The sequence below is a fragment of the Sciurus vulgaris genome (genome assembly GCF_902686455.1).
Source record: "Sciurus vulgaris genome assembly, chromosome: 4".
NCBI lineage: Eukaryota > Metazoa > Chordata > Mammalia > Rodentia > Sciuridae > Sciurus > Sciurus vulgaris.
The window spans coordinates 48,190,786-48,204,573 of NC_136464.1; the positions used below are offsets into that span (position 1 = coordinate 48,190,786).

Consider the following 13,788-nt stretch of genomic DNA (forward strand, 5'->3'; position numbering starts at 1 on the left):
GATGGGTGGGGCCGGCGGCGGGCGCGGCCGCTGGCAGCTCGGCGTCGAGGCCGGCTCTGGAGGTTTTGGTTCTTTAAAAGGAAAAATCTTAGACAAGTTTAATTTGAACTGTGTTTATTTAAGTGAGAAACAAAATGATTTGCATATTAGGTAGCCCTCAGAATCAGAACAGGTTCTAAGAATTGTGGCTGACAACACAATGTGGTAGCATTTATACAAAATGGAAGTGAGGTACAGAAACAATTTAATTGGTTCAAAATTTTCCCACATGAATGGAAACTCAGTGTTAGCTTCCCATTGCTGTGACAAAATACCTGAGTTAAGCCACTTCAAAGGAATTTCAGAGGTTTCAGTCCATGATCACTTGGCCTCATGTCTTTGGGCCTGTGTTTAAGCTGAAGATCATGGTGGGGAGCATGTGGTAGAAAAATATTCACATCATGGTTTCCAGGAATCAAAAAGAGACCAAAAACACGTCAATGGTTTCCCAGACACTTTATTTAAATACCTTGAAATCATTTTCTGTACATCATGTAAGCACCTGAGCAAATGTCTTCCCATGATTGTCGATGTGGTATGGATCATGGGTCCTACCTCTTTGTTTTTGAGAAAGACAAGCCACTTGGAATATTGCATTTAGGAAATGTTTTTTATTCTAAGTTTCACAGAAATTTTACTTTAGTTGAAGGACTATAAGATGCAATTATAATAAATGTATTTCTAGAAATTTGAGAAATACTTTCAAGGTCACACTCAGTTCTATGATCGAGTTTTAACATACAAAGGAAATTTGTAGATTCTTAATTTTTGTCTGAATAGTGCATGGTAATAAATGAATTGCAAATATTAGAGTTCATCAATGCAACACATTAGTTATTTGTAAATTAAAAAGAAAAAGAAAAAATGTCCCAAATAGGTGGTAAATTTTCCTCATTATGACACACAATTCTGCCTACTTATTTTTTTAATTGTTCTGTTAAGTTATATATGACAGCAGAATGCATTTTAATTCATTGTACAATAATTGAGTACAACTTTTCATTTCCCTGGTTGTAGAGCCACACCATTCATGTAATCATATGTGTACAGAGGGTAATGATGTTTGTCTCCTTTCACCATCTTTCTGTCCCCTTGTCCCCTAGTCTCCAAACATTTCCCACTACACAATCTAATGTTCCTCCATTATTCCCGTACATCCTCCCTGCCCTGGTTATATATCAGCATCCACTTATCAGAGAAAAAATTTGGCCTTTGATTTTGGGGGATTGGCTTATTTCACTTAGTGTGATGTTCTCCAACTCCATCCGTTTACCTGGAAAAGCTATGATTTTATTCTTCTTTATGGCTAATATTCCACTGTGCATATATACCACAGATTCTTTATCCATTCATCTATTTAACAACATCTAGTTTGGTTCCAAAATCTAGCTATTGTGAATTGAGATACTATAAACATTGATGTGATTGTAGTATGCTGATTTTAAGTCCTTTGAATATAAACCAAGGAGCGAGTAACTGGGTCAAATGGTGGGTTTATTCCAAGTTTTCTGAGCAATCTCCATAGTGCTTTCCAGAGTGACTGCACCAATTTGCTATCCCTACAGCAATGTATGGGTGTACCTTTTTTTTTTTCACTTCCTTGCCAACACCTATTGTTACTTGTATTCATGATAATAGCCATTGTGATTGGAGTGAGATGAAATCTTAGGGTAGTTTTGATTTGCATGTCTCTAATTACAAGACGTGTAGAACATTTTTAAATATATTTTTTGATCACTTGTATATCTTCTTCCATCAAGTGTCTCTTCAGTTCCTTAGCCTATTTATTGTTTGGGTTATTTGTACTTTTGGTGTTACATTTTTAAGTTCTTAATAAATTCTGGAGATTAGTTCTCTTTCTGAAGTGCATGTGGTAGAGATGTTCTCCCACTTTGTAGGCTCTCTCTTCACATTATTGATTGTTTCCTTTGCTGAATAAAAGGTTTGCAGTTTGAAACAACCTAATTTATTGATTCTTGATTTAATTTCTTGTGCTTTAGCTGTCATGTTAAGGAAGTCATGTCCTAAGCCAACTTGATGAAGATTTGGGTCTAGTTTTTCTTCTATTAGGCACCAGGACTCTGGTGTAATTCCTAGGTCCTTGATTCATTTTGAATTGAGTTTTGTGCAGGGTGAGAGGAGTTTGATTTCATTTGGCTGCATATGGATTTCCAGTTTTTCCAGTACCATTTGTTGAAGAGGCTATCTTTTCTCCATTGTATGTTTTTGGCATATGGGATGAACCCCACTTGATCATGGTGCACTAGTATGGGATAACTGTATTTATGTGGATTTGTCTCTGTGTCTTCTATTCTGTACCCTTGATCTACCTGTCTACTTTGGTGCTAACACCATGCTGTTTTTGTTACTATTGCTCTATAGTATTGTTTAATTTCTGGTATTGTGATACCTCCTGCTTCCTGCTTCCTGTTAAAGATTGCTTTGGCTATTATGTGTTGTCTTATCCTTTCAAAGGAATTTCATTATTGCTCTCTCTATTTCTATGAGTTACATCATTGAGATTTTAATAGAAATTGCATTGAATCTGTATAGTGCTTTTGGTAGTATGGCCATATTGAGAAAATTAATTCTGCCTATCCAAGAACATGGGAAATCTTCTCATCTTCTAATGTTTTCTTTAATTTCTTTCTTTAGTGTTTTGTAGTTCTCATTGTAGAGGTCTTTTACCTCTTTTGTTAGGTTGGTTCCCAAGTTTTTTTGTTTTGTTTTTTTTTTTTTTTGAGGTTATTGTGAATTGAGTAGTTTTCCTAATTTCTCCTTCAGAGCATTCATTACTTGTAAATAGAAATGTATTAGATATATGTGTTAATTTTATATTCTGCTACTTTGCTGAATTCATTTATTCATTCTAGAAGTTTTCTGGTGGGAATTTTTGGATTCTCTAAATATAGAATCATGTTGTCAGCAAATAGTGATAGTTTGAGTTCTTCTTTTTGTATTCATAGCCCTTTAATTTCTTTGGTCTCTGCTCTGGCTAGATTTTCAAGGACTATGTTGAATAGAAATGATGAAAGAGGGAATCCCTGTCTTGTTCCAATTTCTAGAGGGAATGCCTTCAGTTTGTCTCCAGTTAGAATGATGTTGGCCTTGGGCTTTGCATATGTAGCCTTTACAATGTTGAGATATGTTTCTATTATCTTTTTTCTTTCTAGTATTTGGAGCATGAAAGGATGCTGTATATTTTATCAAATGTTTTTTCTTCATCTATTGAAATGACCATATGATACTTAACTTTAAGTCTATCAATGTGATGGATTACATTTATGGATTTTCGGATGTCGAACCAACATTGAATCCCTGGGATGAACCCCAGTTTATCATAGTGCACTCTTTTAACATGTTTTTCTATGCACTATGCCAGAATTTTGTTAAGAATTTTTGTATCTATATTCATGAGGGATATTGTTGTGAAGTTTTCTTTCCTTGATATGCCTTTTTCTGGTTTTGGTATCAGGGCGATACTGGCTTCATAGAATGAGTATGGAAGCATTCCCTCCTTTTCAATTCATGGAATACTTTGAGGAATATTGAGATTAATTCTTCTTGGAAAGTCCTGTAGGTCTTGACTGAAAATCTGGACTTGGTCTTTTTTAGGTTGGTAGGCTATTTCATTGTTTGAAATTGATCTGTTTAAATAGTATATGTCCTTCACTACCAGTTTCAGTGGATCATATTTCTCTGGAAATTTGTTGATGTCTTCAAGATTTTCTTTTTTTTTTTTTTTTTTGGAGTAAAAATCATCAAAATAGCTTATAATTATGTTTTGTATTGCAATATTATTGGTCGCGATATTTCCTCTTTCATCACGAATTTTAGTAATTTGAGTTTTCTCTCTCCTGCTCTTCAATAGTGTGGCTGAGGATTCATCAATTATGCTTATTTTGAGAAAGAGGTATTTTGTCTTACAGTTTTGGAGGTTTCACTCCACAATCAGTTGACCCCATTTCTTTTGGGGCTGCAGAGAGGTAGCACTTCAAGGTGAGAGCATGTGTTGAAGCATAACCACTCATCTTTGAGAGTATACCTCCCTATGACCAAAAACTTTCCTCTATGCCCCACCTCTGAAAGTTTCATCCCTTCCCACTTGCACCACACTGGGGCCAAGTCTTGAACACATGGGCCTTTGGGAAACTCTCATGATCTATGTCATAAACATAAAAAATAAAACATAACAAAACATATAAAATAAAAATAACATTTCAACTGGTTAATGAGATAAGTTAAATTAAAAAATAAAAAGCAGAAGCAATCTAGTTTTCTAACTTGATTCCAGGATAGATGGTGTCTCTGCAATGAAAAATGAAGTAAACACACACACACACACACAAACTTAATGGGCAGATATATTCATGAAGGTCATTGTTGTGGAGTGCAACAAAGAACAGACTGTGAGGTGCAACTAAGAACAGACTAGTGAGCACCGAGAAGTCCAAATTTGAGAGTCTTTATTATCAACCTGCTGACTGTCTCATACAATCCCCCAAAATTGGCTAATGAGAGAACAACCCAACTATAGGTTTGCAGGGGTTTTACCATAAATCAGTACATCAATCTTAACTGTATGTTCCTATGATTTGAAACTACAAAGTAACATCATGAGAACTAAAATCAAAGGCAGGAAGGGAAGTGGGTCAAAGTGACCTTAGTTAGGTAAAAGCTAAAGAATGGTTACTAACCTCTAAACAATTGCTGTTGACATGGTACACTGTCTACGAAAATTCAAAAAGAGAAAAATTGGGGAGTGGGAGGGAGGCAAGAATGGAGAAAGGATGGATTATATAGAGGAAATAAGGGTGGGAGGGTTGGGGGAAGGGAAAAATAACAGATCGAGAAAAATATCATTACCCTATGTACATGTATGAATACACAAATGGTATGACTACTTCATGTACAACCAGAGAAATAAGTTTTACCCCATTTGTTTACAATTAATCAAAATAAATAAATTATAATTCCTCTCTCAATTTAAATGTGGTCACATTCCAGGGGAGAGGCCCACCTACACACTTTGGTCAGCACCACTGGTAGAAGACATGTGCTCTCCCAACACTTAACCAAAACCACAATGTGAATTTGCAAGAAAAAAGGGGCCTCCATTTTTTTATTTCTTCAAAGTACTTGAAAAAGGAAAATTTGCATTTTATTTACATTTTATATTTTGTACCTTTCCATAGGGGTCAGGCATTTTTAATGATCATAGGTATCCAAACCAGTTTTCAGAGAGTTCTGTTTTTATTGTGGTGTGACCATATTTACTATAATCTCAAAGAAGAAAGAAGAAATGGTTAAAGAAATAAATAAAAACACTGGCTGCACTGGCCCAAACCAGTGGCAACAGAAGTGGTATATCAGGACATCCAAATTCTACCTAGCAATTTAGGCAGAAACTGTCTCAAAATACAAAATTAAAATTAAAATTAATGCCTTGGGATGTTACATAAGAATAATGGCCCCTGGATCTCTCCTCAGAAACAAGGGGGTTGTGGGTCTTTTATTCCTAACATTCCAGTAACTTTTGTGTCTATTTACTTTGCTGGACTATAAGTAGATCCTTTGTAGATGTTCTTAAAACTCAAACATAAAAGATTTCTTTTGATTTTCTTTTATTGTCTATAAAGTTGTTTTTTAAATTGTTTTTGGCACACTGGTGTGAAACCACGTATCCAATAATACCAGAATTTTATTTTGCTGAGTTGTTCTATCAAATAAAAAGGTTATACTTAGATTGATTTATCTGGCTTTTGCATTTTCCCCAACAATTGAAAGTTCCCATCAGCTTTGCTTCATTCCTTTCTCAGTAGTCTGAATTCACAGGTGGTTCTGACCTTTCCTGCCCCTCCTCCATCACGCTGCTTCCAAAAACCATCTGGACACAACCTTCCCTGTCTCCTTTTATTCTGTCCTCAATTCCAGTCAGGTTATTCTTAGAGTTCACTGCATTATTTGGACTAACCAATCAGCTCCAAGTGGCACAATCCCATTGTTACCTTTCCCGAGTCATCAAACATATTGGCCAAGTTCTTTTGTTTTTTTTTCCTAGTTCACATATTTTGTATGAAGCTTGGCTTCAGAACATATTTCTGAGTCTTCCACCCTTGTTACAAATGCCCATAATGGTAAAGCCCAGCACACACCAGGTGCTGTACATGGAGCCATGTGATAGAGCTGGGGACAGCACAGTGCAGTCTCAAAAACATCAACATTCAGGAGAACTGTTGAAAATACAGGTCCCCTGCTTGGCATTGTGGTACACACCTGTAACCAAAACTACTCAGGTGGTCAAAGTAGTAGAATGCCAAGTTCAATGTCAGTCTGACAATTTAGTGAGACCCTCAGTAAGTAAGCAAGACCCTGACTTAAACTTTAAAAATTAAATAAAAAGTACTGGGGTGGTGGCTCAGTGGCAAAGAGCTTTTGGTTTTAATACTTAATCCAAAAAAATACCTAATATTTCTTTTCTCCATGACTAAAAATGACCATGCTTTATAAGTCTGTTTAACTTTCCTGTTCAAGGGTCAACACCACATCCCACAAATTGGATGAATTTGGCAAAGTGATGACCCACCAAATTGGCTTCTAGGACATTGAGATTTGTTGACATGATTTGGTATCAATTGTCCATTCACTGAATTTTTTTCTCCAACTAAATTGCAACTGCCTGCCTCATTCTCCCAAATCACAGCATTTAGTTCACTCAACCATAAAAGAGCTAAGAAAAACAGTTACTATTATTAGTTGATTCTTTGTTTCACCTCTAATCTCTTTAAAAGATATATGTAAACCAGTTTTTTTAAGGCCAAAATGCTGCATGGAATTTATTTATGAACATCACTAATCACCATTTATTTGAAGATTTTTTTTCTTATTTATATATTTTGTTCTGGATCTTGAACCCAGGTGTGTTTTTGATATGTTATATTCCTAGACTTTTTGTTTTCTGTTGAGTCAGGGTCTCATTGAACTGCCATGATTGGCCTAGAACTTGCAATCCTGTCTCAGCCTCCCAAGGCCCTGGAAATCTAGGTGAAATTTTGAAGATTTTTAGTCAGGAAAAATATACTTTTGTGCCTCTTGTCTCCCCCCAAAGTTTCCACAGAATTCTTGTACTTGCCTCCTTGATTTATCACTTAATTCAATGTCCCGAGGACAGTCCTAGTCACAATCCCTGAAAGCAGGATCTCACATGATCAATGCAAACTAGACACTTTGATACTGCTCTTTACGGGTGACGAGTCCTGCTTCCTCAGGTGTTGAAGTATAACACCGGAGAAGCATGCTGAGGCAAATGTAGAGTGGAAATTAAGCTTTATTAAAGAAATGTAAAAGCAGACTTCTCCTAGGTAGAAGAAGGGGACCCAAGGGTGGAATCTGTGGGATGAACAAATCTTGTCCTTTTTATAGGTTTTATTCTCTCATTCTTTCCCCCTTATCTTTTTCCTTCCTGCCTATGGGAATTAGGCCCAGTTTTGCAGGTGAGGTGTAAGAAGTGAAAAGCTGATGGGGTAGGGGAGGGCCAAAGTGATTCAGCCAGGTAAGGACCCAGAGGGCATTAATCAGCATCTCCCTGCCCGTAGACTCTGACAAGGACAGGTAAATTTTGTTATCAATGGGCTCTGCAGGTTCTTGACATTCCATTCTCCCAGGGAATTCTCCAACTTCCAGGGGCAAATGGCTTTCATGGCCTCCATTTCCTTGATCTGACCTGATCCCCTATTTCTACACTAAAAGCCTGTCCCCAATTTTGGCTTCATTTCCCCCTCTAGTTTTAGGAACTCCTTGCTGCTGTAGGGAAAGGGGGCAGCAACCATTCTGACTGCTTCAAGCTGGAAGGGGCCAGCATGGGGCAAGCAGTTGGAGTTCCTTTTTAGAAATCAGGTTAATTGAGGGGTCCACAGTAAAAGCCTGATTGAGAAGTAACGGGATGGAGGGTCATTTGAGAGATGGATGGTCTATAAGAGAAACAAGAATTTATGTGTACTGGGATAAGATTAATGCAACAGTAAATGCCACAGCATAGGAACACGCCAATGAGTATGATGATGATGACAGAGACTAATAATGTTTTCCACCAGGAGGTACCAGAGAATGAGGAGCTAAGAATTTGTTCCCATGATGAGCTTGGGGAGGACATGGCCTCTATTTGAGAATATAAATTTTTAAGGATGTCAGTCACATTGCCAGAGTTGTCAGGGATGTAAACACAACATTGAGTTTTAACAATGGCACAAATACCATGAGGATATCTAAAGGCATCCAGTTTTGTAAGACAGCTTTCCTCGTGAATGTCACTTCTGTGTTAAGAAGAGAAATGCTTTCTTCAACGTCATGGATGGCAGTTTGGGTATAATTGTTTACAGTCTCCACATGCCACATTACATCTTCTAAACCAATTTCTGGGATAAACATTGAAGCTAAATGATCATACCAATGAAAAACAGATAGTCCCCATCTATGTTTGAGATTGGGGAGATTTGCTGGGTGTTCTATACTTGGGGTCCATCTGTCTTGCATCCAGGGGTACCCGATAGTACATCCTCCTATCCAGCCTGGGGGAAGCCAGAGCCATAAGTTAGTTCCACATATCCATTGTGTCCCATTGGGTACTGGCCAGCTAATTTCAGGTCTAGATAGCCAATTAGTTCCAAACCAATCATTGACTTGTAAAATTACAATTTGTTGACATAGTGACTCTGGGATCCATCCTAATTCTCGAGTACTAGGCCATATATCGTAGGTATGGTTATGTTGTTCCAAATAGATTGGGGCCTTTTGGTTTAGATGCTCAAAATGGTGGGTGTAAGCCATAAATTTCCATTCCAAACCTGATAATAACTGTAAGGAATCCCATGAAAACCATGCTGGACATGGTAAATCACATAAGGGAGCTTATTAAGCAAACAGAGTGTCTCCCTGCAGGGTAAAAGAGAAAATGAGAGGGAAAGAGAAAGGGCATGTTCTAGAGAGAGTGGAAAGTGAGGAGGAGAAAGAAAGCAAGTGAATAAGAGAGAAAAGTAGGAGAAAAGATGGCTGGGTAGTTACCCTGAAGCAATTGAATTCTGCCAGGCTAACAGGGGACCAATAACAGAGAGGGATACTTGCAAGCTGACTGACGAACCAATAGCTAGCTAGGATATTCACAGATTGACAGTAATTGGGAGGCAGGGAAATGGCTGCAACAGAAAGGGCAGGGAGAGCAGCTTTGTACATTACAATAACCTTCTTTGTATCTATGACATATTGATGGCAGTGGTGGAAAGTTAGAAGTGAATGGGCCTGTATGTGACTCAACAGCAGTAGAAATCTGAACGTTGGTCTGCTCTAAAGTGAAAGTCTTTTTATGACCCAGTAGTGACAGAGATTCATTGATAGGTCATAAACTAACATTGGCACAAGTAGCAGTTTGTAAGGAGGGTCTTTCTTTCTTTTGTTCTAATATTAAGAACTGTAAATTTGTCCAGTCTTCTCCCTGTAAAGGAGATACCCACCAAGGTAGTCCAGAGGTGCTGGAAAGGGGTAATAGTCCACATATCCAGCAATTATCTTTTTGTAACTTAGTGGCATATTGCTGGGCCCAATTTAGAGAAGAAGAATTAGTTTCAGTGGATCTGTCTACAATAACAAAGAAAGAGAGGAAGAAAAATTTACATATCACCATTGTCTCTACAGAAGAGATATTTTAGGTCTTCTATTGGAGGGCAGGAGTATGGTTCCTCAGTTCCTTGGGAGGAAGTTTCTTTGGGAGTTGACTCAGGATAACAGGCTTCAACTCGAGAGTGGAGGATCCAGTTCTCTTGTCCCAGCACTTTTACTGCAGAGGGGGTAAATAAGATTACAGGAAAATGTCCTTTCCAAATAGGGTCTAAGTTTGGAGAATTTGAAGGTATGGTCTTTTTTTTTTTTTTTTAATTTTATTGCAGAGAATTAATTTAATATTTCAACAATCAATTGTATTTGTGAAAACTTGGAATACAAAATTGGAAAGTAAAACCCAACATTATTTATAATATACTTTAAATATGAAATGCTTAGTTTGTGTATGTAACAACATCCTTACCCTCAAAACCACAAAAACACCAATGAAATTAATTATAAAAGACTACGGTAAATAAGAAAGGCACTATTTTCAAGGCTTAAAGCTGTTTTACTCAGCTATTTCATTGACTAAATGGATCTGACCAGCACAATAGAAGAGAATAGGTTTATTTGCGGGCGTGGTTTCAGAGGTCTTAGTCCACAGAAGGCCAAAGGCAGAACATCATGGCAGAAGTGTGGCAGAGGGAAGCAGCTTGCATCATCAGGAAGCAGAGGGAGTCTCTACTCTCCAGATACAAAATATACACCCAAGAGTCACACCCAAATCCAATCTGCTCCTGCCACACCCTACCATTTCAATTAATCCCATCTGGGATTAATTCACTGATTGGGTTAGGACTCTTTTTTTTTTTTTAATTTCATAACATGAATATTTATTGCTTCATATGAATACTGTATTGAAAGCCCAAGCATTCGGTTTACACACAGAAATTATACAATTATATACCGCTTCACAAAGGCAGTGAACACATTACACTCTACAAAATCTACTTTACAGAAATTTAAAAATTCTAAATATCAAAAGGTACAGCTGAAGAAACAGGTATAAATTTGGCAGCCAGTAATTTTGACAGGGAAGTTGCAGCTTGCATGACTTTAAATATGTGAATTTGAAAATATTGAGTTGAGAGTAATCATTGTGCTTTGTGTTGATCTGAAAAATATAACACTGGCTGTTCAAAAATATTTAATTCACTTCAAAATGTCATACAAATTATGGTGGTTTCTATGCACCCCCTAAAGCTTCAGTCATTTTAGCTCAGGTACATTACTAAAGTAATATATTAATTCTTCCAGTACAGTGGTGTTTTATACCATTGACAATTGCATACTCTAGAATAACTTAGAAAGAAATGTGCAATATTCACAATGTCAGAAAAGCAAGCAAGAGGTTAAGGAACCTGCCTGGTTCTTCTGAGATGGTCTCATGTCAGCTTCATAAGCATTCGCTCAAGAAAACAGTAAGCTGATGTGTGAACACAATTTCCAAGATAAAGCACATTTTCTCATAAATAATGAAGTCTTTTTATCAGGCACCTCTGAAGTATACAAAAGAATTTTAGTTTGAACAGATGTCTTGGAATGTGTTTAACCTGGTATTACAACAGACTTAAGATTTCCAGGGTTTCACAGGGCCAGATTTTATGTGAATTACTCGGAAGAGAAAGAAAATGTCTCGTGAAAGAGGTGAACTCAATCATCACCAATAGAAAATTATCCACTGTATTCATCTCTTATAGAAACAGAAAAATATAACATTTCCCCCCTTAGAATAATATATATATATATATATTTATATATATGTATGTATATATGACTTAAAGTTCCATTGTACATAGTCAACCGATAAAACCTGGAAACCAGAATAAACCCTATTCATTCACATGTGAAAATGTTGACACTATGACCAAAATGTGAAAACCACTACAGCTGTCAGAAAGAGACAAGACGTAAAGCTTTCTTGCAGATGTATAAACTAAAGGTGATAATCTTGAAAGGTTCTCAAAATTATAATTATTATGTTCCAGTTTAAAACTTTAATTCTAAATTTAAAAAAAAAACAAAAAATCTATACATAAAGCACTGATTTGACCAGACGCCCAAAAAAAAAAAAAAAAAAGCAGTAAGCAGAACCCAGAGGAGCTGCTATTCACAGTTCTTACACGTAGAACTTTCAGGATTCACACTTAAAGCACTTCTTAAAGTACTTCACTTTAACAACCTGCTTCTCTTTCTCTTGTAAAACTAAAGGTCCACTTTATTACACAAGTTTTATACAGTGTAAAGCCAGAACTGCATGTAAAATACTGCGTCTAAATGCTTTTAAGAAGCCAGTCTTGCTCCATTGGTTCATCTGGGCCTTCCGTGGCGTCGTCGTCATTTTCCATGGATGATTCCGAGAGAATCTCTCCAGTCTTACTGCAAGGGGACCCCACCGATTCTGCCGTCTGCTGGCAGTCAGAACCACTACTGACAGGGTCCATGTTTTCGCTGCCTTCAGAATGTAGCTCTTTCTCAGCTCGAGACAGATCGGACTCCTCCATCTGGTTACTTTCCTCAGAAGTCTCTTCATTCACAGTTAAGGCATCATCAGATTCTTTTTCTTGATTTTTTCTTTCTGGGATCATTTCTCTTGATGTCATAAAAGATTCTTCTTCTTCCTCCTCATCCTCTTCCTCCTCCTCTTCTGTGCAGTGCTGCTGGGCACAACTATTTCCCTTGTCTTTGTCCTGAGATGACGATGGTGCTTCCGCTTCCTCCCCCATGACTGATGCGGTTTCACTGGACGTGGTCTGACTGGCCGTCTCTCTGACCTCGCCTTCTTTGTCAAACCTGAGTCTTTTTGCCTCGTGCCCTTCAGCCTCCACAGCATCTTCCTCGGAATGTTTGGTTTTTACAGGACTCACTGAAGAAACCTCTGATTCAGATGCTGGGGAGTCACTGTGGTTTTTCTCTTCATTATGTGGCGAGTTTGACTCTTTGCTGTCAGTGCTCTCAGGCAAACCGTTGGTTGTCAAGGGGGCTGATAAAGACACCTTGGGTCGATTCAGAGGCCTGGGTGTTCCAGGCCCATTTATATTAGACCTATCAGTGTAGCTTGGTGAATTTCCAGGGAACATAACACCATTCATTCGATTTAAACTATTGGAATTGTTTTTTTCTGAAGAAGGATAAACACAGCTAACAACCATTACGTTCTTTCCTACTCCTCTGAGAAATTTGTCTGTTCCTGTATAGTTTCTCCTTGGATCTGTTAGCAATTCACATAGTCGCTGAATAGTAGAAGGGATACCATTAAATCCAGTGACAATTTTCAGAATTCTTTCCTTCATTTCATCAAAGGGAATATATTCCACATTAGGATTGGGAGGACCTCTTGGTTCAGGAGCTGAAGTTCTGAAATCATCCATCACTTTCTCCAGTTTGAAAATAAAATAGCCTTTAAATTGAGACCATTGAATCCTTTCAGCGCCTCCTGCAGCCTCTGGACGTCCACGGCGTCCCGGAGTCCCTCGCTGGCTCCGCCTCCCTCCGCGGGCTCCCGGCACCAGAGCGCCTCCCCGCCCCCTCCCTCCACACACTCCGGCACGCAGGGGGTGGGGGGTCCGAAGGGAGCCGGGGGAAGCGAGGGAGAGCGAGACCGACAGAGCGAGCACCTCCCCGAGCCGCTGGGGTTAGGACTCTTAAGACCCAATCATTTCTCCCCTGAACCTTCCTGCATTGTCTCACACGTGAGCTTTGGGGAAAACTTCACATCCAAACCATAACATTTCATCCCTGGCCCCCAAAAGCTCACACTCATCTGACAATTCAAAATACATTTAGTCCATTTTCAAGAGTCCCTATAGTTCCAAGATTGCTCAAAGTTCAAGCCACAGTCTTCCCTCAGGCTCAGGCACTCTCGCGTTGTGAGCTCCTATAAAATTAAAAGTAATTTACAAATATCCAACATATAAAGAAACTGAGTAAACATTTCCATTTACAAAAATAGGGGCATTGAAAGAAGGGATAGGACCAAAGCAAGATCAAAATCCACCTGGACAAACAGGTCCTGTAGCTCCATGTCCGGCACCTGGGGCACGTGGCATCTTGATGTTCTCTACTAATGGCTTGTGTAGCGCCATCCCTGTGGCC

The 13,788-nt window shown here is 38.3% G+C and overlaps 1 protein-coding gene across 1 annotated transcript; it reads right to left on the reverse strand.

Moving 5' to 3' along the window:
- Positions 1–11,537: 11,537 nt before the first annotated feature.
- Positions 11,538–13,145, reverse strand: LOC306659748 (serine/threonine-protein phosphatase 4 regulatory subunit 2-like). The gene has a single exon (XM_079137485.1). The coding sequence runs from the start codon at positions 13,062–13,064 to the stop codon at positions 11,967–11,969; it is 1,098 nt and encodes a 365-aa protein (XP_078993611.1). The 5' UTR covers positions 13,065–13,145; the 3' UTR covers positions 11,538–11,966.
- Between the last annotated feature and the right edge of the window lie 643 nt (positions 13,146–13,788).